The sequence below is a fragment of the Vitis vinifera genome, chromosome 13 (genome assembly GCF_030704535.1).
Source record: "Vitis vinifera cultivar Pinot Noir 40024 chromosome 13, ASM3070453v1".
NCBI lineage: Eukaryota > Viridiplantae > Streptophyta > Magnoliopsida > Vitales > Vitaceae > Vitis > Vitis vinifera.
In genome coordinates this window covers 2,002,655-2,028,700 of record NC_081817.1, presented here as the reverse complement: position 1 = coordinate 2,028,700, position 26,046 = coordinate 2,002,655, and the positions used below count along the sequence as shown (strand labels likewise).

General features: G+C 34.4%; 1 protein-coding gene across 1 annotated transcript; it reads left to right on the top strand.

Moving 5' to 3' along the window:
- Positions 1 to 1,216: 1,216 nt before the first annotated feature.
- Positions 1,217 to 25,530, top strand: LOC100263808 (ribulose-1,5 bisphosphate carboxylase/oxygenase large subunit N-methyltransferase, chloroplastic). The gene is made up of 15 exons (XM_002275693.4): positions 1,217 to 1,489; positions 2,026 to 2,135; positions 4,267 to 4,330; positions 4,429 to 4,539; positions 5,142 to 5,201; positions 8,375 to 8,482; positions 9,425 to 9,497; positions 9,633 to 9,673; positions 9,794 to 9,874; positions 18,884 to 18,919; positions 19,455 to 19,538; positions 21,069 to 21,202; positions 23,022 to 23,110; positions 23,229 to 23,377; positions 25,083 to 25,530. Exons 1-15 carry the CDS (start codon positions 1,391 to 1,393, stop codon positions 25,284 to 25,286), a joined length of 1,443 nt encoding a protein of 480 aa, XP_002275729.1. The 5' UTR covers positions 1,217 to 1,390; the 3' UTR covers positions 25,287 to 25,530.
- The last annotated feature ends 516 nt before the right edge of the window (positions 25,531 to 26,046 follow it).

The window sequence follows — 26,046 nt, the reverse complement described above, 5'->3', positions numbered from 1 at the left end:
AACTAAATTATATGATTTTCTTTCCTTTAATGTACAATCATATTTCTATTCTAAAGCTTTGGTAGCAACTTTTATATGCATATGATAAAAGACTAACCACTCTCATAGCAATAATGATATCATGCATAAAATATTTTTATCGAGTTAAAAATAATGAAGCGGAATGATTGACTTCATATGACAATCGTTTTATAAAACAATCTTATATTATCTAAAATAATATTTGATAATCATAAAATAAAAAATAGTTATTTTAAATTGTTTTCACACATTTTGTGTGATACATTTTAAAAAAATATTTATAAAATATTATAAATAAAATTTATCATAAGTTTTAGATTTGAAACATACTTATAATTTGGAAAATACATGAGAAACGTTTTTAAGGATCTATTTGGCTAAGAAGTGCTCATAATCTTTCTAATTAAATATTAAAAAAAGACTAAAAATTGTTGACTAAAACTGGTGTGAAATTCATTATAATAGTATATTTGACAATGCTTTTGGGTAGGGTGGAGCCAACTAATCCATTTAGCCAATAAGTGTTTATAATATTTATAATTTAAGTATTATAAATGATTAAAAATCGTTCACCAAACTAGTGTGAAATATATTTTAAAAGTGTATTTGATAGTGTTTATAGGTAGGGGCGAAGCTAGCTAATTTAGTTGGCAAAGAAGTGCTTATAATATTTATAATTTAAGTATTAAAAATTATTAGAAATCGTTGACTAAAACTAGTGTGAAATATATTTTAAGAGTGTGTTTGACAATGCTTCTAGGTAGGGATGTAGCCGAATAATCCATTAGGCTAAAAAGTGCTTATAATATTTTTTAACTTAAGTATTAAAAAAAACTAGAAATCATTGACTAAAACTAGTGTAAAACACGTTATAAACCTCTACTATTCAATTTACAAGACAACGTCACCAACCATGTCACTATGAAGTTATTTTTGCTATTTTCTTGTCCTCATTAGAATAAATTACTGTTGTTACTTCCTCAACTTATTATTAAACTCCATCATTGTTTTTAAAAAGTGTTTTTAGACTTTCTAATGATCTAAGTATTAAAAACAATAAAAGTGAGTTTGATAGTAATTCTAAAAAATATTTATAATATTTTTTAAAAAATTTTCCATAATAAAACTAGAAATGCTAAAAATTATTAAAAAAAATTGTTTTTCAAGAAGCGTCTCATTTTAACAATTTCCAAACATAACCGCCCCTTCTCTTTAAGGCAAAGGGCTACTCCACTTCATTTCACCGAAATGCCTGATGCAAAATGAGTTAACACGTGGTCCAACGGTAACTCAGGATAGACTATTCTGATTTGTTCGATCGCTTCAACCGGCGAAGGCGGACCAAACCCTATCCACGAAGGTCTTTGCGATGCTATTGGGTGCTCGATTCATCGATCGCTGCTGCCTTCATCGTCCTATTGTCTGTCTCTCTCGTCGATTCAAATTCTCTTCTCCAGCGATGCCTCAGGTTTGCTCCAATTCTATCTCTCTGGTCGAGTACTCCCTCAGATGTCTGTTATTTGTTTATGTATTTACTTATTATTTTTACATGTTTGGTCAGCGAGAAAACGGAGGAAAGAATAGGAAATCCAGAGGATGAGATTGTAAAAAAGGAGAGAAATTAATGCTCCATTTGGTTGGAAGGAAAGAAATCGAGTATTTGTGTTGTAGGTTTCATTAGGAAACCTGCACCTTAATCGCGTCTCTCAGTGGAACAATCTCTCTCTTAAGAGGTCGTAACTACTTAAAAGATGAGATTCAAAAATTTTATTCTCCTCTCTTTCTCAGCAACCAAACAGAGGCGGAAATCCTGAAGTTTGGAATTTCCAGTATCTGGAAAACAGGAAGAAAAAACCGAGCATAATCCAACAGTTTGTTTGGTTTTCTCAATGCACAGATGTATTTTAATTGGTTCAAATTGTAGCAGCTGATTGTATTTCCTTTAAATTTTCACTAATGTTGTGATGAAGTTCAGTTGGTTTTGTTGTTGCTTTATGGCGTCAGGACTCACATTGTGTAGACAAGGACTGTGATGATTTTTTACCATGGCTGGAGCAGAAGGCTGGGGTTGAAATTTCATCAGTGCTTTCAATTGGGAAATCCACTTATGGCAGGTTGTCTACTTCTCTCGCTACAAATGTTTCATCTACAATTCGTATGCTCACACATTTATGTATTACATGTTTTACCATGCATGAAACCATATATCTCCACACAGCTTCCGTATATCTCCATATTTCTTTTTGGTCAAACTTTATACTTGAATTTTGAAAATTATGGACATATCCATTTTGATTGCCAATCCAAATAAAAAAACAAAGGCATTTCTGAAGTTAAACTGGTTGTTCATGCCTTGTAAGATGCTTTCCAAATTTCTCTGAGTTCAGCTGTCCCTCTCCTTTGATATTCTAACCATGCTCATAATTGGAGGTTAAAATGAATTTTGAAATCCCAGATTAAATTGCATCAATTATATTGTTTTCTTGTAATCCAAAATGCCTTAACTGGTATGGTATTTATGAGGTGTTATGGGAATCTGTTTATTCACCAAAGAGCAGAAATTTTATGGAGGCTTTGGGTACTTTGTTGGACAAATTGAGGATGCTTGCATTGATAATGCAGTTTTACTTCTCAACAAAGTATTATCCTGAATACTTGCGAAAAAAAAAGTCATCATCGTGGACATATTTAGTATTCTTTAGAACCATTCGCAAAGGAAATCTTAATGCAAATAAAGCCTCAATGCAGAAGAAGTGAGATAAGATGTAATATTGTATCTCACATAGGATAAAAAGTCTAATGTGCTCCATAAGGCTGAGATTTATAAGACATTTAGATACTAAAGATCACTTAAATCAATGGGTAAGACTGAGATCAGATAAGAAGCTTAGACACTAAAGGTAATGTATTTCAATGGGAGATGGTTCAAAAATAATTTTTGATATGAGGTCTTGCAACACGAGGATTATGATTTATGGAATTCATGAAGGTTAGCTGGCATAGAGTCGAGGAATCACCCTGGACTTCACCAAGACATTCTATGTTTGAGATGATTCATATTGGTGTTTTGGTAATTTCCCTGTTTGGAAGTCATTCTGCTGATGAATGGTATGGATTTTTGGTTGATGTAGTTGTTTAGATGTCTTTCTCAATTGGAATACACATTTTAAGAAGCATGAATAATAATTGCATCATCAAGTTGTTTGGAATTCAGATTTGAATACTGATCATGACTAAGTTGTAGACAGAACTTTATGACATAAGTTGCAAATGAAGTTGAAAAAACAGTGAACTCTTCTGAAGCATTAATTGAAGTACTTGTCTTTTGTTTTGTTGGATAGATGAAACTTGCATTACGATCTTATGATCCTTTCGAGGAAATTTTTTTAACAAATGCTGAGGATACCTTTGATGGGTTCACAAAATATAGAAGCAGTGTCATTTCTCAAAAATGAAAAGGGCACTTTCATGTGGTCTAGCATTTCACATGGCAAAGATGGTGCTTTGACTAGTTCATGGATGGCCTTCACCCAAGTTTTCTGATAACATTTCTCTTAATGAACATCTACACAAGTTTGTCCATCATTCACAATTTTACATCTGAATATTTTGGCTTAAATGAAGATCATCCGATTGATTGGAATGTGTGTGGAGGTTTGCACCTTTTAGGTGCAAGAATGCATCGGGGTTCTTCCTATGCTTGGATAATAGTCTATTGTTGATTTGAAGGATCAAATAAGTTCGGCTGTACCATGCGAATATAACACAACTTAGATTGTCGTTTCTCAGTAAAGGACACTAAGAGACTTCAACTTGGTGTTTTTGAAATCACGATTTTATGACTTCTAGATTTGTTTTCATGGGAACTCTCAAGACTCATGTTCATAAAAATTTGGTTGAAGGTTTTAGCCTGGCTGCCCATCATTTTGAATTTGTAGCCTCCCTACTTCTTTGGCCTTGATGCTGTTTATGTAAAAGATGAAGTGTTTGAAGTCAATACAGGCAGAGGGATTTGAGATCTGTTAAAAAAAATATTATATGTTGATTGGGTGCTTGAGCTCATCATTAAACTGTGGTAGGTCTTTCCTGCTTCTAAAGATCATGACAACATCTTTTGTTATGGATTGTGGAACTTTAAGTCATTGGAAAATATGAAATAATATGGGCCTTCAACTGGTATATGCCTGATTGAGCTATTAAGTTTCTTTTTTCCTAAAATAAATTAAATGTATTTCCTGAAAGCAGGTCCTTGTTTGCTTCTAAGTCGATACAAACTGGAGACTGCATACTGAAGGTTCCTTATAATGTGGTAAATTGCCCTTTATAAACTTTTCCAGTCTTTAAAGCTGTTTATTTCCCAGCCATATTCTGAACCATAGTTAACTAATTTTTTTCTTGATTCTGCAGCAAATATCACCAGATAATGTTCCTTCAAAAATTAATTCTTTGCTAGGTGATGAGGTTGGAAATATTGCAAAGCTTGCTATAGTCATCTCAGTGGAGTGGAAAATGGGTCAGGTACTTAACTTTTTTTGTTTTTTCTTTCATTGGGATCACTAACCTTAAATGGGTGGTAGTTGTGCATGTTTGTCGCATAGTTTTAAAAAGTGTAAGGCGGACCCAGCGTGAAAATCTTTTAAGGCTTAGGTGCAAGGGGCAAGACAAGGCATATGCCTGATGGAATGAAATGCAACCTATTGTGCATGTCAATTTTATAAAATATGATATAAAAAAATTCAATCGAAACAACAGAATTCAAGATTTTTGACATTTAAAAGAATCATCCAACAAAAAAATAAAGAAAATAAATAGAATTTTACTATTCATTTAGAATTTTTAAGAATAAAAGTTCTAAAAATGAAAAGTAAAATAGATGAGATATGCTTCTACAACAAGGGGCAAGCTATGGTAGGTGAGGTGTTATAACTAGGGAGTTGTTGTGCCTTGGGCCTAGGTGTGCTTTAAGCTCATCTTTTAACAACTATGATTTGTCACCTTCTTGCATGTAGCTGAAAAATTGTCTGTACTTGTTTGCCTTGCCATTTTGAGCTTTTATGGCAATACTGAAAAAGATATGATGAAAGCGAAAAATTCTCAATTTTTTCCATTGTTTTATGCAGGATTCTGAATGGGCCCCTTATATCAACCGTCTCCCTCAGCCTGGGGAAATGCATAGCACAGTAAATGTTTCTTTATTATTTTTTATTTTCTATAAACATCTGTATATACAGTTACATAGAGGCAACTTCTGATTCTAGGAGAACTGCTTATGGCTTATGTTGGGCCTTCAATAATCACTATTGCATTTGTTTGAGTGGAGGTTCTTCCTCATGTTATGCTTCCAGAAAAAAAGAGAGTGATAAATTATATCAGTTCTTCATCCATGGATAGGCACAGTTCAGGAGGTAAGAGGAACATAAAAGATTCTATCTAAAAATGATTGGCACAATTTATCCTTAACATCTCAGATTTCACGAGCAAACTGATGGTTTCTCTCCTGCCACCTCCCCCCATTTTTTTTTTTGTTATGTCCTTAAATACTATGCATTCTTTCTATGTTTGTTGAATTACATTGCCTCATAGCACAACTATTGACATTATTGGTTGACGGATTGGATTTTTCAATGACATGCTCTATTGAATTGTGTCTTTGATGATTTAAAAAATTTGTAAAACAGTAAAAGCATGATTTGATGTCTGCTAAAGCTATTTGTGGTGCAAGTAGCTTCCCATGAAAAAAGATATTGAATCTGAAATTAGAATTGTTTTTAGCTATTAGCCATCATGGGCTTCAGATTTTGCATGCAAGAGCAATAATAAAATTGGTGGAGACTATGATAGGTATGGAGCTGCAGAATGAATCTTTAGAGGTTCATATGAATTGGAATTGTACCAGAGAGGAGAACATAAGAATTATGAACAGTGGCAGAGTCAGGAATTTCATTTGTGGGGTGAGGCGCTAGAAGGAATAAAACTACTTGATTAAGCTTTGTGGTAAAGACTGACTTTTTCCTTATCCTTGGTTTAAGGGTCCAAATCTCCAATAATACCTATTTTATTTTAAATTTTCAGTTGGCCAAGTGCCCGCTGGGCCTTGAGTGGCTCCTCCTCCAATTATGAATGTATAAACAAGTTAAGTTGCACTGAGAATATGCATTAAGAGTAGATTTTTGTTAAAATATGGGTTTTGGGGAGAAATGGGTTGGGTGGATTAGATGGTGCATATCCACTACTTCGTTTTCGGTTCTGGTCAATGGTTCTCCAACTGGTTTTTTCCGGAGCTCCAGGGGGTTAAGGCAAGGAGACCCCCTCTCTCCTTACCTTTTTGTCTTAGGAATGGAGGCCTTAAGTAGTCTCATTAACAGAGCAGTGAGAGGGGGTTTTCTATCAGGCTGCAGGATAGGGGGAAGGGAAGGTGTCGGGACCCAAGTTACGCACCTGTTGTTCGCCGATGATACTTTGGTCTTCTGTGAGGACTCTCAAGAGCAATTGGCTTTTCTAAGTTGGTTATTAATGTGGTTTGAAGCCATTTCCGAATTGCGCATTAATTTGAACAAAAGTGAGATTTTGCCGGTGGGTAGAGTGGAGAATGCTGAGTTATTGGCTGCTGAGCTTGGCTGCAAAGTGGGATCTCTCCCTTCCACTTATTTGGGGCTCCCTTTGGGTGCTTCGCATAAGTCGGTGAAGGTTTGGGACGGAGTGGAAGAGCGGATGAGGAAGAAACTTGCCTTGTGGAAGAGGCAGTTCATTTCTAAGGGAGGAAGAATCACTCTCATCCGGAGCACTTTGGCGAGCATGCCAACCTATCTTATGTCATTATTGCGCATGCTAAGAGTGGTTAAATTAAGACTTGAGAAAATCCAAAGGGATTTTCTTTGGGGAGGGGGAGCGTTGGAGAAGAGGCCTCATCTTGTTAAGTGGGCTGTTGTCTGTACTCACAAAAAGATGGGTGGATTGGGGATTAGAAATCTTTCCATTCTTAATAGAGCCCTCTTGTGCAAATGGAGTTGGTGTTTTGCGGTTGAAAGAGACTTATATTGGAAGCTTATTATTAGTACGAAGTATGGGATTGAAAGAGGAAGGTGGAGCACTCGCGGGGCTAGGGAGGGCCATGGGGTAGGGCTTTGGAAGGAAATCGGCAAGGAAGGTTTGTTACTGCTCAATAATGTATCATTCTCTGTGGGGGATGGTAAAAGGGTGAGGTTTTGGAAAGACATTTGGTGCAGGAACACCCCCCTTTGTGAGGCCTTTCCCTCCTTGTTTGATTTAGCGGGTTCTAAAGATGCGTGGGTAGCGGACTCTTGGGACCCAATGGGGGAAGAGGGAGGGTGGACTCACCATTTCCTTAGACCTTTCAATGATTGGGAGGTGGAGGAGGTGGAGAGACTCCTTTCGTCCATTCAAGGAAAGAGGTTGGATGCTGATGGGGAGGATAGGATGCTGTGGAAAGAAACGAAAAATGAGATTTTCACTGTAAAATCTCTCTATAAGTCTCTTGTTCATAGCTGTGCAATCTCGTTTCCGTGCAATATTATTTGGAGTCCGTATGTTCCTACAAAGGTGAGTTTTTTTTGCTTGGGAAGCTTCTTGGGAGAAGGTCCTTACTTAAGATCAGCTCAAGAGGAGGGGCTGGATTTTAGCCAACAGATGTTGCTTGTGTTGTGTTGTGTTGAAGAGGAAACGATAAATCATATCCTCGTTCATTGTTCTAAGGTGAAGATTTTGTGGGATCTTGTGTTTTCTCTTTTTGGGGTTAATTGGGTTCTGCCGTTTACGGTGAGAGACACTCTATTAAGTTGGTATGTTTCTTTTAAGGACAAGAAACATAGAAAGGTTTGGCGGGTAGTTCCTCTTTGTTTATTTTGGACGGTTTGGAAGGAAAGAAATAAGATAGTCTTTAATAATGAGGCTTTGTCGACTCAAAGATTGAAAAATTCCTTTGTTTGTAATCTCTTATCTTGGGCTAAATCTTCTATAGCTGTAGGCCCCTTAACTTTGTTTAACTTTGTGGAATGGTTGGGTTCTTGTTGAGGGCCAGTGAGTGCTTGTGTTTTTGTTGTTTTTTTTAGGTGACACTTGTATACTCCTTGTATGCTCCGGGTCGCCTTTCAAGCACCCTTTTTCTAATTTATCTTTGTGCTTTTGCCTATCAAAAAAAAAAAAAAAAGAGTAGATTTTTGTTGATTTCCATGATGGAGCTTGCTTATCATCTTCCTGCTAGTGTTACCATGAACAACTAACTGCATTATTATCCCTTAAAGGGAAAAAACATAGGTGGATCAAGTTATTTATAGGAGTAACTTTGTTGGCATGAAGATGAGTTGTAATTTGGGTGTTGATTGGTTCTTTGTAGATATTCTGGAGTGAAGGCGAGTTGAAGATGATTCAACAAAGTTCAGTATATCAGGAGACGATTAACCAAAAGGCTCAAATTCAGAAGGACTTTTTGGCAATTAAACCTGTAAATACTTCATTTCTTTTCCCTCTTGTATGTTCCAAGACTCTTGCTCTCCCTCACACACAATTTTTATTATCTGAGACTGTGGTAAGATGTAGGAGATTTGTTGCATTTCATTTCATCATTCTTACCACTGCATCCTTTTTCTCATCACTAGAAACTAAGAGACTAGAGTGAGTTGCACCTAGAGGTGGTGAGTGAGCCAGGCACGCCCATGGCTCGGCACAGTCCCTTGGACCGTGCTGGCCATGTGTGGTGGCCCACCATGCTGACTTGACCCACTTGTGGCCCCTAGAGGCTGTGGACTGGCTGAAGACGGTTTTCAAGCCTAAACAAGCTGCGGGCTGGGCCATGCTTGACTGTCTGGCCCTATGACTTGCAGTGTGAGAGGACTAAACAGGTGGGATGAAAGACATGTGCTAAAACAGAAATGGGTAATATGCAAAAGGAACAAATCAACAAAGTAACAAGTTGGAAATTTTGGATCTTTTTCCCCTCTCAAGAAGGGAAGTTGATTTATTATTATTTTTCTTAGAGAAACACTGTTTTTGATAAATGCTGAAGACGATTTTAATGGTCACAGGAAAGATCTAACCACAGTCAGCCTAATCTAATCATAAAGGAAAGATTAGAGTGTTATACATAATAACAGATTAACTACTCACATTCATTTAAGCATCTCACATATTTGATTATCTCTCACTATCTTTCATATTGTTTGATGTGGTCAACTGACCAACTAACTGATAGATAAAATTATAATATTATAGCATCAAATAATGCAATGTACATACCAATGAGGCATTTCTTCTTCGATATGGTGTTCTTCGAATATTTTCTTTTGGTGCTTTTACTTTAAAAATATAACATGAGCGGTTACTCTGTTCAACTCAGGAGACTTTCATTTAATCTATGACTTTGCTAAGATGTGTCTTACGATTTCAGGTTCTGCATCACTTCTCTGAAAATCTTTTTAAGGATATCTCATTGAAGGAATTCATGCATGCATGTGCTCTAGGTACACAGTTGCTTATAGAAGTTAAAAAATATTGTACTGATAAACTTTTTACCGTACTGAATTATGTTTTATTATTAAATTTAATTCTCTTTTCTGAAGTATGGAACTTATTTTCATATGTTGTGAATGTGACAGTTGGATCTCGGGCATGGGGGAGCACAAAGGGTCTCTCTTTGGTATTACTATTATAATTATCTGGTTATAGATATATGTACTTTTCCATTTGGAATTAAGGGTACTTTGTATACTTGTATATTTTATATGACTACTTCTTGAATAATTAAATTATTTTATAGATTCCGTTTGCAGATTTTGTAAATCATGATGGGTTTTCAGATTCAGTTTTATTGGGTGATGAGGACAAGCAATTGTCAGAGGTATACTCTCTCCATCTCTCTCTTTCTCTCATCTTGTTTGCTTAGTTTCCTAATGATTTATGGGATCCAATAAGAGAATAGTATAGTCATTAAGTGTGCCTTCCTATGCTATATTACTCTTTTTTCTTCTTCTCTAGTCAAGTGTTCTATAGCATAGTTAATCAAACCTCAATATGACAATAGGTTTTGACACAAAGATGCCAACATTCATGCATGATCCTTCTTGCTTTCTTTTGCTTTCAAACCATACATTCTCTTTCATTTTAGCTGAATTTTCATGTGTTCTATTAGTTTTTTTCTTCTTTACTGAAGTGTGTTTTATAGCATAGTTAATCAAACTTAAATGAGACAACAGGGATTGATATAAAAATATTGGTGTTCATGCATAATCCTTCTTGCATTTTATTTCTATCAAAGCACATAGTTGAACACTGTTTTTTATGTTTTATTTTTTATTTATTTAACAATGGAATTTTCATATGTTAAGAGAGTTGGATTTTGGATATATAACTTCAAGTAATTGAGTTTTAGTGATCCCATTGTCATTCAATCTTAGTAGATTCAAATGGTTACTATCTATATATTAAAAAGGTTTTGTCATTGTGTTTTTCATTTGTTCTAGTTTAGTTAAAGCCTAAAGGAGTGGATTTGCTACAATGATATAAAGTGGTGTTTGAACCCAGTATGCCTATGCTTGGAATGCCATTATTTTTGCATTGTTTTATCTTTTCCTTGAAGTAAATTTGTAGATCCTTGATTTTGTCCTCATAGCACATGTTATTCATCATACTTGTTACCCCTTGCCTTGCATTTTCATGTAGTGCGTGCGTAGGATTCCTTTCTACTTAGACGTTCATCATGCTCCTTGGTGATCCACTTGTTACTTAGTTTGGCATTGACTATTGGGACACTTTTGGAGAATTTTTAGAGGAAGTTTTTGGATTTGTTGTGTGACTTTAGCGACACCCTAGGTTTTCCCAAAGTTTCAGCGCGATTAGAGCCTGTTCAGGACCCTTTCGTGAGACCCAAAACCCTTTTGGGCTAAATCGATCGAGGTCAACGACTTAACCAGTTTCTTTGACCAGTTGATCGGGTTTTGTTGATTTTAGGCCCGTTTTGACTTCTTTTTGAGCCCTATTTTAAAGTTAGCTTTTATGAGCCTTAGCCATGGGTTAGAGACCCCATGGGTTTGTTTTTGGTTTTTTTAGAGATTTGAGCTTTGGAGGAGATGAGGACAAGTGTCTAAATCTCCACAATCCCTTGCCATATAAAAGCCTTGAGAGCTTGGTTTGAGGGGCGGGAGGGGGGTTTCTGAGTGTTCTGGGTGGGGAAACTTTGCAAATTTTTAGAGAGAGAGAGAGAGAGGGAAGAGTTTTCTTGGAGGAAGATTTGGAGGTTGCAAGAAGGCAAGTGATTCACTTATATGGAGATAGCTTGGTAAGTCACTTTGATTTTGTTTTCTTCTTTTCATTCACTGTTTATTCTCTTTTTTTAATTGTATATTGAGATTATTTGCTTAGGTATGGATGTTGGAGGCCACACATTTGACTGTTGGTTATTTGTTCATAATTTATGGTTCTTTTTCTTTCTTTTGATTCATATCGTTTGCTTGAGAAATTGCTTGATCATTGATTTACTTTGCTGTATAGTGGTTTTTGAAGCTTTGATTGCTATGATTTTGATTTTGTTTGGGTATTTTACCATTTTTCAAACCCATTGGTCACTCATGAGAATGAGGTTTTGTTAGGATTTGAAATCCTTGTTTTCTTTTAATTTTTGCTTTTGGGGATTTTGGTTTTCCTCTTCATTTTAAAGATTTTTGAAAGTCTTTTTGATTGATTTTGAAATAAAGTTGAGAGCCACAAGTGTTTGTTTATTTGACAAAGTGATTTTCTATAGAAAATTCATTTTAAGGATTTTTTTGGCTTTTTTTTCCTTTCAAATCTGGTTGTAAAACCTAATTTCAAACCCTATTTGTCTGAGATTTCAAGCATCTTTAATGGTTTTTTTTGTGGCCAGGGTCAAGCCTTCTTTTATAGGGTTTGATCTCACCATTATGCTTGAGAAAATTGATAGTTGTTCTCATGATTTTTATGGTTTTTGAAAAACTTTTTCAAACTAATTTTTTATGAACCATTCTCATCCCTTTTGAATCCCTGGTCATGGTTAATTGGGGTTTGGGATTGTGGTAATTTTAAATTCAATAATGGTTGTCATGTTCCTTCATACATAATGCATGATTTCATATGAGGATATTCTCATTTATGAGTATTTCTTTGTGAATTCAACACTTTTTTTCATGCTTGAGTGCTCATTGAGGATAAAATGCACAAAGAAACACCCATAAATGAGGATGTTCTAATGTGAAATCATGCATTATGTACCCATGATCATGACAACCATTAATGACCTCAAAATGGCCATAATCTTAAGCTCCAATTGACTATAAAGAGTGGTTCAAAAGGACTGAGAACGGTTTTCTAAAAATTAGTTTGAAAAAGCTTTTCAAAAACCACAAGAATACAAGAGTATCTATCAATTTTCTCAAGTATAATAGTGAGATCAAAGCCTATGGAAAGAGGCTTAACCTTGGCCAAGAAAAAGACCATTAAAGATGCATGAAATCTCAGTCAAAGAGGGTTTGAAATGGGTTTTATAACCAAATTTGAAAAGAAAATAAAAAAGGGCCAAAAGAGGCTTCAGAAGACATTTTCTATGGAAAACCATTTTGTCAAATAAACAAACACTTGTGATTCTCTAAATTTATTTTAAAATCAATTTAAAAAGTTTTCAAAAATCATTAAAATGAAGGGGAAAACCGAAGTCCCTAAAAGAGAAAATCAAAAGAAAACAAAGATTTCAAATCCTAGCAAAGTCTTATCTCATGAATGATCAATGGACTTGAAAAATGGGTAAAAATATCAAAACCAAATCAAACAAAACTTCAAAACCATTGTACAATAAGATAAATAAAGATTAAACAATCTTTTAAGCAATTAAGAACAACCAAGAGAAGAAGAGAAGTATAACCATAAATCATGAACAAATAATAAACAATCCAAGTTTGTGGTCTAATATCTATACCTAAAAAATATATATCCTCAAAGAATTAAAAGAGAAGAAGAATGGACTATAAGTGAAAGATAAAAAACGAAAGTAAACCATACTTACAAAATTTATCCTCACAAGTGACTAAACTTGTTCATCAAGTAAGCTTCCAAGCTAAGAATCCTTCTAAGAGAACTCTTCTCCCCCTTTCTCAATTTTAGCAGAGTATCCATTTCCAAAACACTTAGAAAATCCTCCTCAAAACTGAGCTCCCAAGTCCCATTTTTATACGGTAAGGAATAGTGGAGATTTAGACATTTGTCCTCGTATCCTCCAAAGCTCAAAACATTTAAAAGCTTTAAAAACTTAACCCCAAGCCCAAAGAGACATTAACGGTTAAAACTCTCTTAAAGCACCTCTAGGAACCCCCCAAAACTAACTAAAAAAAAAGGGGGCTTGAAAAAGGACCGAAGTGGTCCCAAAAAACACAAAACCCAATCAACCGATTGACCTTGACCGATTTAACCCTAAAAGGTTCTCGAGCTTTGCAAAAAGGCTATGAACGAGCTCTAAATATGTCGAAAATTTAAGGAAAACTAGGGTGCCACTAAAGTTACACGATGGATCCAAAAACTCCTTTCAAAAGGTCTCTAAAAGTGGCTTAAGAGTCAGTGTCAAACTGAGTAACAAGCGGACCACCAAGGAGTGATGAACAACTAAATAGAAGGGGATCCTATGTGCATACTACATGAAAATGTAAGGGGTGAGGTAACAAGTATGATGATACATGTTACGATGACAAAATGGAGGGTCTATAGTCATTTAGGGTTTTATTTCTTATTTTGTTTTCTTTTTTAAAAATAAATAAAAATAAATGATGACTCCAAATTAAAAAAAAAAACAAAAAAACAAAATTCACAATAAAAAGCAAGTCTCACCTGTCGAGTGGGAACACACTTGAAAAATGCGGGTCTAGAATTGTTATATTTAGAGTTGTTTACTAGTGATTCTAGTTAAAACACTTTTAGTTTATAGTGCTTTTGTTGGTAACAGTTCCATTAGAAATGCTTTTAAGAAGACTTACTTGGTGTTTGGATGTAAAAAAAGGAAATGCTTTGACAATATTTTGGTAATGTGCTGTATAATAAAAAAGTGAATTTTGGAATGGGTCCTTTGTGGGCAAAAAGGGTAAGAAAGTTTTGAGAGTAGATCCCTTGTGCATTTTTTGGATGGTTTCGAAGGGAAGGAATAGAGTCGCTGATGAGGATGAATCTTCAAGATATATATCAAGAAAGGGAATTAATATTAGTTGCAATTAAAGTAGGATTAATATTACTTAGAATTAAATTATGATTAATATTTGTTGGAGTCTAATTAGGATTAGCTAGTTGAGTTATAATATAATTAGAATTTGAGTCATGATAGGTTATTAGAGTCCTAGTAGATTTTGGATTTTTTAGAGAAGCCTATAAATAGGCTAATCAATGTAAATCAAATGAATGAATTTGATGAATAATATTATACTTTCTTTTATTGCAAGGTTGCAACCCTCAATGGTGAGACTCCATTGATTTTCTTCTAGGTGAGACTTCTAGAAGGCCTTAATGAGATTCTAAGGTTTTTCCATCTTTTCTTCATTGTTTCTTCTTTCTCTCTATTTCTTATCTTATAATTTTCTCTACCATAAAATTTATTCCTTGTTCCTCTCCTTACACCCTAAAAATAAAACCCTAGCCCACCTACCCTTAAGTGTAGGCAACCATCCTAGGGTTGTCCTACATCAGTTGCCTTCGAAGATGATGTGCTTTTCATCCAAAGTTTAAAGGGATCTTTTGTTTGCTTTCTTTGGTTAGAGACTAAGATGTTTATAAAGGATGGTCCTTTGATGTTAATTGGTTGGACTCTCATTGAGGGTGAGGATGTTTTTTGTATCTCCATTTTGGCAGTTAATTTTATGTGAGCTATGTGGGGTGGGTGCATTTATCTTGTAGATCATGTGGCGCTATTTTGGCACCTCTTTTTAATATATATACTTTTCTTATCAAAAAAGGAAAAAAAAAAGTGATTTTTTGAAGAATGACCCACCAAGTTTAGATTTGCAAGAGTGAGTTTCAAAAGTTTGTCAAAACCTAATTCTACAAGGAAGAAAGTACTTGTGGCCTTCTCACAATGTCTTTCATGCTATATGTGTATTATTAAAATTTTCTTTAGTTGTGCCTTCTCATCAAAGCTTTTCCTAAACCAATTTAACAATAGGTAAGACTTAAGTACTTTTTGATAGATAAAGAAGTGTGTGTATATATAAATGCATATATTTACCTATCAATATATATAGATATATAAATGCATATATATTAATAAGAAGTGCTAAAAGAGTGACTCAAGGAATACATGATGTATAAACCCATGGCCAAAAGGCTCAAACAAGAGAAGGATTTACAAAACAAGAAGGACAACAACACCACTACCCTCAAAAAGAGCTCAACCAATCAAAGAAACTAACTAGAGCTTTTTAGCCTAGTTAGTCTTTGACCAAATAAAGCAAATGAAATAACTTTTTAGCCTTTGGATTGAAAGCACTTCATTATTGAAATCAATCCTATTCCTTGTCTTCCAAACCATCCAAAAGATGCATAAGGGTCCTGCTCTCCAAAAGACTTAACTATTGTTGGTGGTTGAGCTCTTTAGTAGTATTTTTGAAAAGCGAGAAGGGCAATTTGCCTTCTCTCTCTCTGTTCGTTTCTTTTGAGTGGGAAAAAAAAGGAAGTCAACAACATGAGTTTTAATGTTTGATGACTCCTCTTTCTGCCCTCTAATATTTACTTCTCCCTCCTCTTACTTGCTTCTTAATACGTTATAACTGTATGATGTGTTCTTAATTAAGGTCATGATTGATGATGACATATTCTTTCTTGCTAGTAAGGTAACATGAAAGAGCAATAAAAAGAGGAATAGAAAGAAGATTAATGGCTTCTGCATGATAGCCATCTCAGGCATGATAATATTTGACATCAACTTTATTGCAGGATGATATTTGGCTATGTTAGAATATTACTTATCCTAAAAGCTTAAATTGTTAAGTGATAGGCTAAGAATGTATATCAAGTTAACTAACACTGTCATCTTGTGTGTGGCCTCTCTTCTTGTATCGGTTTAACAAAAAGGGATAGAGAGGTTCAAAGGCCCTTTTTCCTTCTACTAAATGTAAAATAGACAGCAAATAGTAGCTAAAGTTCTTGTATACCCCCCCAAAAAGCTTGAAATCAGCTTAAAAGTTGATAGATTTTGAATGTCTACGGTTTCACCCAATAAGAAATAAAAGATGAGAAAATGACTAAAAAATTAAAGAAATGAAAGAAACTAAAATTTTTGGCAAGAAAATGTTGAGTTTTTCTTTTGGATATTGATCTAGTGAGACCAAAAAGAAAAAAGGAGGTCCAAGTATAGAAATAAAATATAGGGTTTTGACTGCTGAGAAATGAGAGAACAAGAAGAAAAAAAAAGGGATTTCCTGAGGCAGTTATAGGTATTAAAGCGTATTATTGGAAATTGGTGATTCTTAATAGGATATTGCTGAGAAAAAAAGACAAAACTAAACTTCTTTGATGTTGTGAGCAATATTTACTATACATGGTAATAAGGGTATAAACATGTATTTGTTGAAACCAACCAATTTTTTAGAGTTCTTCAACATTGGAGGTAAGTTTTGGGTTAGACTTCATTAGGTGATATCTATCATAGCCACACGATACTTCTAACCAAGGTTTGGAAAATCGAATTTTCAGCAATATATGTGCTGAAACTTGGCCAAGAGACGGGTTCCTAATATGAAGAAGGGGTGCAAAAAATTGGCAAGAGATAGCAAAAAGTGCCACAAAAAAAAAAGAAGGAAAAAATAACTGAAAATTCACAAATTTTGGGGAATATTTTGTTTATCATTTTAAATATTCTGACATATGACTTCAGGCAAAATATTGTTACTTTAAATTAAAATGTTTTATTTGTTGCAAATAAAATAAAAAAGTTTGAAAGGCTCATAGTTTGCTTGGTTTTTTATTTTTTATTTTATTTTTTCATTTTTTATCAATTCTTAGAGTGATAATAATACAAACAACTATTCATTTCCTTGCTTCTCTTTGGGCTTTTTTTTATAAATTTTAATGGTTTTGGTTTTTCTAAGAGAGAGATTGTTTTGTGGCAAGTTGTGAGCATTGCTTTAATTTGGGTTGTGTGGCGGGAAAGAAATGCAAGGATTTTTTATGATAAAACAAGGAATTCAGAGAACCTTTGGGATTCTATTCATTTCCTTGCTTTTCTTTGGGCTTTTTGTTCCAAGGTTTTTAAGGGGACTCCCCTTAACGTGTTACAACTTGATTGGTTAGCGGTGTGTAATTCCAATGGGTTGGTCTGACCTAGAGAGTTTGCTTGTTTTTACTTTGTATTTTCTAGTATTTGTTTCCTTGTAGTTTAGTTTTTCTTTGGCGGGAGGATTCCTCATCCTTCTCTTGTACTTCTTTTTTTATCAATATATCCCTTTGTCGTTTCCTATTAAAAAATAATACAAACAACTATATTTAAAAATATATATATATTTAAAATGTTTTTCTAAAATAGTTTTGAAAAATTTCACGAAAAAGTTATTATAGATACTTGTTAGAAAAACGGGATATGGACATTAAATAAAAATTTAAGGCTTGTTTAGTAATTGCTTTTAAAAACAATTTTTATTTAAAGCAGAGAGTAGTTTTCCTATTTTAAACACATTCTCAACAAATTTTGGGGTAAAAACAAGTATTTCAGAATTTATTTTGAAAATAGAGTGATTTCTGTGAACAAAAGTTTAAAGGCATGTTTGACAACATTTTTGAAAACAGTTCCAAAAAATCAAGTTTTGGGAACAAGTCTTTAAAATAATTCTCCAATGTTTTTAACAATAAAATTTTGTTAGGGAGCTAAATTAATAAAAAAAAGTATAAATGAATAATTTTTTCTAATAAAAAAATGTCATATCAACTGATTATAAGAAAAATTTTGTGTATATGTTAGCACTCATGACAATATGCATAACATGCACATATCTGTGTTCATGAAAAACCTTTCATCACTAGTGACATTATTTTATCATTTCTCAAATGTTGTTCATTCCATTTTTTGGTCAATTTCTATGTTTCTTTCATTTTACCAATATTTCCATTACGAAATTGAACCATCGACATTTCTGTTGACATAGATATTTTCATCTTTGCTTCTAATGTTGACATGTCATAAAGTCGATTCATGGTCATTGGTGTAGATTTTGGTTTCTCCTTTATTGCTTATGAGTTGATGGTGTGCTTGTTCTCCAAGTATCTGATATTTTTCTACTCAAATCTTCTTGAAATATATATATATTTGGATTTACCATGTTGTTAGAGTTTTCAAATTTTGTGCATTTACAGCAGCAATGCCTTCATCCTTCATTCTCTTCCTTGTTCACATCTAATCATAGTGTCAACTAAATCATGGACCATTTGGGCTGGGAATTTCTTGAAAATGTTCCACGACTGTTTCTGCCTTCTCCATGACTGTGTTGTTTGATCATTTAATTTCTCTGAACCATATAATTTTTTTCATTGCTGCAAGTTCTAATCTCCCTTTGTTTATGTGTGTGTGCATGTGCACATGTCTACTTGCTTTGATTAGTTGTTTGACTTCACCTTTTACCATCCTAGGTCATGTGTCAGAAACCCATTTCTTGTTTGACATTCAAATATTGTCACAAAATACTAAGTTTCTGTGAGTGGTTTGGAGTCACTTAACAATTCTTCAAACTTGATCTCCCACATCTTGTAATGTGGGGCCACTTCATTTTCAAATTTTTGTTGTATATTTGCATGCCTGCAATCTTTCAGGGACCACCTTAGATTAATCATTATATATTTTATAATTTTTTCTTTAGCTTTAATTCTTTTCTCTGTACAGGTCATTGCTGATCGTAATTATGCTCCGGGTGAACAGGTTTGATGCAGCTTTAATATATCTCTTTCCTTTATTGTATTGAAATGGATTACTTTTATATCTCTATTCAAATTTTGAGCTAATTGTTTTTGTATATTTATGTTAGACAACTATTTTCTGACATTGTCTTGATGTTTTCTTTTGTTGTTTGTTAAAGCTGATGGGATAGCTTTTTGCCTTAGAGACAATAAATTTGACTATGTTTTAGTTTTTTAATGTTGAAGGTTGGCATATTGAAATTAGTTAATAGGCTGGTTTTGTCTTTCGCTGAATCATTTATTTAAAAGTTTGACAGTAACATATCTATGGGCTGGTGTGATGAGTGCAGCTGCATGCCATCAACAGTTATATGGTATTAAATAAGTTGATGCTGTAGCTTATTTTGTAGTCTTGTTCATTAGAAGATTGGTGTTATGCGGTCCATAATCACACTGAATAGACAGGAATTTGTTACACAAATTTCATGTCATTATAGCATTGTTGAACTGGTTATTCCAAGTTTTAATTTTTGAGTTCTCTTGAAGCATTTGTTTAGGTTCTGATACGATATGGAAAATTTCCAAATGCCACCCTCCTGTTGGACTTTGGGTTTACGCTTCCATACAACATTTATGACCAGGTTAGTTTTGGATTTAAACTGAGAAGATATATTGTGCACACACAAACACATATATGTATGTATGTCATAGCTTTTTGTAGCTGTTTATTCATTGGAATTAGAAAACTTGAGTTTGACCACCTATATCTTTGTGTATTTGGCTTGTCATTATGCCATCACACATCAATTGTGGATCCCTTCTAAGACAGGCTCTAGATTGAATGGTGTTTCTTTCCTGAATTTCTTTTGTTTTCTTTTTTTCTTTATATATAGCAGTTTAATCAGGTGGTCCAGAATTATCCAATCATTCTGGCTTTTGGTATATGTATGTGTGATCCATTGAGTAGTGGGTTCTGCACGGTTTTTAGTTTGCCCTGCCCTGAATTGTCCTGAGTCCTACATTTTTTTTTTCAATTTTTGTGAGGAAGACATTCTTCAAAAATATAGCAGACCTATAGGGAATTTTTCAATGAGGCAATTGATAGAGACTAGTTTTGCCTCCAATACTTCTTCCATCTCTGACGTGGGATTGAGAACTATCAACATATTTCTAGAACCCGCCCCCTATAGGCCCCTGTCATTGCTCAGGTTTGGGAGGGATGGGCATGCCGCATCCTGAACTTGTCTTGCTGCCATCCTTTGACCTGCACCACTGTACTTGTGCCATTCTTTTTATTGTGTTCCTCCATGACTGAAGTCTACATTATACAAGACGTCTTGTTTATAGTTTTTTCCTATCCCTGCAGTGTTTATATTTTTTCCTATCCCTGCAGTGTTTATATTTTTTTCCTATCCCTGCAGTGTTCATATTTTTCATATGTACAACATCTATATGAGGTTTTTTTTTCCAAATTTTTGGCCATTTTTCTGACCTCATTGAAAAACTGCACAATTAACAATTCATTTGTTAGTGAAGCTTTCTTGCTGTTGTTATTCCTTCTTTCTGATCAGGGAGGGTGCTCATAATATATTTTTGGTGAGACATTTCTAAGTGGTTTGAGCTCCCATAGAATTCAGACCATGGTGGAATGCATTTTTTCTAGTCTAGATGAAATCACACACACATGAAATTTGATTTTCAATAATGAACTTCTTATTAGTTACTTGTAACTTTTGTTCATCAAGTTTTATTCAAACAGCCTACTAGTTTACCCATAACTTTAGTATTTCCAGGATGTGAAAGTCGATTCTAAACTAACTTATGTTTACTCCAGTTGTGAACCAGGTAAAGGACACAATTAGTCTCCAGAACTTAGTAATTTCAACAAGTATCTGAAATCTTCTGAAAGTTTTTGTTATATATTGACACAAAAGTGCTCTTCGGTGATCATTTATTCTTAAAAGTGTTCTTTTGCGATGCTGGTGGGAAGACTAAATTACTAGTGAAACACATAATAACAATAAATATTGCAAGTTAATTTAATTTTGGTTCTTATCTTTGCACGCATTTCATTCTATTGCTTGAGGTTTCAACACTAAAAGATTAAGTATATATATTTTTGTGTCTTTGTCATGGCATGGTCTTTAGTGAATGACACCAGTTATTCTCAGGTCCAGATTCAGGTCAATATACCTCATCATGATCTTCTACGCACACTGAAGTTGGAACTTCTTCATAGACATTGTCCACCAAAAATTGGAGATGTCAATAGCTTCAGCTCTATGGGGAATTCGTTTACAATCAAGTTGGTACTGATTCATGGTTCTTTATATCTTGAAAATGGATTGTGTTCCATGTAAAATTTTGAACTTTCTTGATCTACCTTGAGCTGAAAATAGAAAAATCTTTTCAAGAGAATAACAAACTGCTAAGAATTAGAGGAAAGCCTAATTTCTGAGAAATAAAAATGCTTTGGTGTAAAGAAAGCTCAAAATACTCACTGAGACTGAACTCCCGTGTTGAGAGGGAAATTTGTAAATTGGAATGCTCGAGTAATTACAAAAGCTCTCCTCTCTCAGTCAGGGGAAGGGGGAGGAGCTGTGGGGTTTAATCTCTTCTACTATGAGGACGCTTCTTCTGTCTCAACTTGGTTGTGGGTTTCTGTATGCAGTAGTGATCAGGGGCGCTTTCTTTTCTTTCCTGGTCTTTAGGGTGTGGGGTTTGGTGTTGTTTGGGTGGTTGGTATTTGCTTTTCTTTTTTCTCTTTTGCTTGTCTGGTGGCCTTTATTGTATACTTTGTGTGTACTTTGTTGTGCCCATTTTGTATGCGCTTCTAGTATATTCTCTCTATGTGCTTATCAAGAAAAAAAAAATACTCGCTGAGAGTAAATGATAAGATATTTAAATTTTTGCTTGGTAGATGTCATTATAATTAACAAAGAAAGAGGGGAAGGGAAGATCATTCCTTTTATCATTATGCTTTTGCTATATTCCAAGAGAATCTTTGCATGTCAGTGGATTGGTAGTCTGCTTACAGAATAAGAGCATCTACTAGAAACAAGAAATGGATATTTTAAATTGTCAAGCATCAATTAGACTGTTGAGCCAGAAAAGAATTATTCTGATGCATGAGATATCTATAAATTTGCAGGGGAATGGCTTTGAATAGAAATGGAGCAGGGAGTCTTTTTTGAATTAAATCCAGTTTTATAGGAGTAATGGAGAAAGTATGTTCACGTAAAAAGAAAAAAAAGGAAGTGTGGTGTAGTTTATGGGCTATATATTGAACTGTAGTCTGTAGCAACATACATTTATAATAAAATGAGGTCCTTCAAAGTGGAATACAGCAGCAAATGGCATGACACCAAAGACGGAAAAGGCCAAAACAAAAATATAAGAATCCCTAACGAAGGACCACTTCAAAGCTACAGCCAAGTTGATCACTTTGCATACCCAAGAATCGAATTTCCATGGACCTGCTTCCCTTGGGAAGCCTAACCTATGACCTAATTCTTCCTCATCCAGAAGATTGCCATAATGTGCTGCCAAGGTTTAAATTTCAAGGTGGCAAAAAATCCCCTACGGAGGACCACTTCAAAGCTACAGCCAAGTTGATGACTTTGCATACCCAAGAATCTAACTTCCATGGACCTGCAAACCTAACCTATGACCTACTGCTCCCTCATCCAAAAGATTGTCATAGCTCCATGTGCTGCCAAGGTTTTTATTTTTTATTTTTAAAGACTGGCATAGATGATTGCAATGACACTTGACCTTCTTATTTGTGGTGGACATTTAGTTAAGTCATTCAAATGAGTTTTACTCTAGTTTCATTTTCAAAGTTCTTGTGTAGCTTCAATTATACTCTTATATATGTATCAACATACATTATTATGTTTAGCATATTTCATAACTTCATTTTGATATATAATTGTCCATCACTACGAGCTTGAAAAGTTCACTCTCACTTGTTTTGTCAGTCAGCAATATCATAACTTTTTACCCTGTATATGTGCTCCTCCATGGGCATTGTGGTCTTTAAATGCCTGAACTCTGTGGGATCTGACTTCAGTTATCATGTTTTAGTGTCCATAGTTATCTCTTATAACTTTATTTTCACATAGGGAAGTGAAGTCTGCTAGAGGAAAAGGGAGGGGAATTCCACAATCCCTGCGTGCATTTGCTCGTATTTTCTGTTGCACCTCTCCTCAAGGTCTGTTTTGATTCAGACATTTCTCTTTGTATATCGTCTATTTTATTTTATTTTTTCAGAACTAACATTACTTCTTGCCTTTAACTACATACTTTATTGATTATTGCTGAATATTCAGAACTAAGTGATTTGGCCGTGGAAGCTGCACAAAATGATGGCCGGCTGGCTCGGCGTCCATTAAAGAGCTGGAATAGAGAGATCCAAGCACATCAGGTCTTGTTGTCATGGATTACTCGGTTAATCAATGAATATAATACATCTATTAAGGTACATGTGACAACTTTTACTTTATTTATTAGTCGTTACACCGAGTTCACATTTTCAAGTAATGATTGTTTTCAACTCTGGAGGCAACTACAGCACCATTTTCAAATTTATTCTATCTTAGCATCGATATTTGATGGGATCTCTTCAACTTATTTCTTTAGACTTGGATCTTTGTAACGTGCCTATGCAAGGGTGTTTCTTTTTTGAAATTGTTTTAATATATGTAGGGTTGGTCACCCAAGTTCTTTCTTGTATAATTCTTCTGATTGCCCATCACATTGAATGGAGGTTGCAAATGCCTATATATTTCTTGAAATGGTGTCAGAGAAATGAAATTTTGACAAATTTTATACTTGAAAATTTTGGATGACATATCGAGATGTCTATTTTTATGATACCAGTAAAAAAGAGTTTCTTTTAAGGATTTTTTTTTCTATATTCATTAGAAATATTAAATTTTGAAGATTTTAAAGGCATGAGTGAATAATAGAAACTAAGACCCATGTTATTGTACTTTGATGGTGCTTTAGAGTCATTTCAGTGCACAGTTGAGAGGAATGAATTGTCACATTGACTCTTTTATCCCTGCAGCAACTGACCTCAATAGTATAATTTGAGATTGGCATTGCAAAATGGCATAAGATGTAGCCTCTTCAGTGAAAATATTATTCTCAACAAAACAAAACCTTAATCTCATATCCTTATTGAAATTAAACTTGGGTTGGAAATACAGTGTTGTGGTTGCAACACTGGTGAAGACGAGAATGATAGTTTTTGAGCTGCCCAACTCATTTCTGTACTGGGGAGGCAGTAGGATTAAAGACGTCATATTTTGTGGATATGTCATTAAGTTCAGGCACTTTTCTGTGCATGAACATCACATGCTTGTTTTTTTTATTTCCTACATTTTTAGTCTTAATTGTATTGATATTTCTTTTAGCATTTTCTAATGTAATATTAAAATTTTCATGTTCTACTAATTTACATCCTTTCTCACATTTTTGTTGTTATGATTTCATGAATACATCTATATTCTGGAACCTCAACATGAAGTACAAAGTCAACATTTGAAAGCTTATATCTAAAATCTAGTATCACTACTTGCTTATGGTCTGTTTGGTCATGCTGTCAAATATTTGGAGTGTTTCACTACCAAGGAGCGTGTTCACCAAAATGTGGTACAGCATGACATATGGTGGAAAACAGATTGAGGAAAAAAAACAAAGAACAAGGAAAAATTCAAGATTATCTGTTCTACTTTCTTTAAAGAGGTGTGCATTTAAATCACATGAATGATGATAGTAAGATTCATATATGTGATCGGAGAACTTTTGTTTGGCTGGGGATGTCTGAATTTAGCTTTGAATAACTCTTTTTCAAATCTCTGTTTCATGATCGAGGGCCAGGATTCTACAAATTTCATCTTTGTCAATTTTATTGATAGCATGGGTAGGAGAACCTGGCTTGGGTTGATGGTTTTTGCTCTGTTCCTATTTTCAGTCTCCCATATATAGATCTTATGTACCTAGGTTCCGCCCCTTTTTCGGCTAGGCACCTATTAATATATAACTTGCCTCAATAAAAATTTAAGAAAAAAAAAATTGTGATAATGTATTCTTCACCCGGTTGTTAACAATTAATTGAAACCAAGCTTGCTTGTCATTTTACCTAGACTTTTCATTTATTTTCTCCCATGAATGTGCAGTCACTGCCCCTTGCTTCTCCCTTGTATGAAACTTTTGCTCTTCGAAAGCAAATGGCTCGAGATCTCCTCACCGGTGAGCTTCGCGTTCTGAAATCTGCTGGTGCATGGCTGGAGAACTACTGTGCAACCTTAACCACCAAAAGCTACCTTAGTGATGAGAATGGCGGTTCAGAAACTGTTCTGGGCAGTCGAGCAAAGTTTTGAACCGGAAAGAGCGGAACCTGTTGAAGCAGGGGTACTAGTAAAAAAATTTGTGATACTGCATGTTGGAAATCATCATATACGCCATTTGTAAGGTTAGAATAGTATTGAGGCTACGGGCATGCTCCATGCCCTTACAAATTTTTGCTGAGTCAGGCTTTTGAGGTTAGTCACAGGGGGAGATGAGGTGTTCTTAAGCAATAGAATATGAAAATAAATGAAAATTTCACTTCTTCTTAGGCTTAAAGCAAATAGTCCCACTTCATTGAAATGCCACAGGTTCTATAAGACTATGTTTGGTTGCGCGATAGTAATAAGAAAAGAAAAAAAAATGTTAAAATAAATGATTTTTTTTTTTTTATGTTTGGCTTTTTTTTCCCTTTTTTTTGATAAGTAAATAAGAATTGTATTAAAAGAAAGAAAGTAAGCACATAAACAAAGAAGAAAGGACAAAAGGATGTCTAGTTTTATCATACTAAAGTTAAATATAATTAAAATTAATAAAAAACTTATATATTTTTAAATTATTTAATCTTTCTTTTTACTTTTTTCTTTCTATTTTCTTAGCCTCTAATTTATCGAGACCAAACATAGCCTAAGGTATCCCATTGCATTCACATGCTCAAATGGGCTTCTCCTGTGTGCATGGAAATACTTGAATCTAAACATTTTGGAGGCTAAACCTCCTAGAATCTGGCCTCTTTATCACTAAGCCAACAACCCAATGGGATTGGTGCGGACTATTATCTATATTTGGAAAGGG

Excerpts from the sequence above, each read along its gene's own strand:
- LOC100263808 (XM_002275693.4), top strand. The coding sequence starts at position 1,391 with ATGCTATTGGGTGCTCGATTCATCGATCGCTGCTGCCTTCATCGTCCT. Across the intron at positions 19,539-21,068 it reads CATACAACATTTATGACCAG|GTCCAGATTCAGGTCAATAT; the intron begins GTTAGTTTTGGA and ends AGTTATTCTCAG. Across the intron at positions 23,111-23,228 it reads CTGTTGCACCTCTCCTCAAG|AACTAAGTGATTTGGCCGTG; the intron begins GTCTGTTTTGAT and ends CTGAATATTCAG.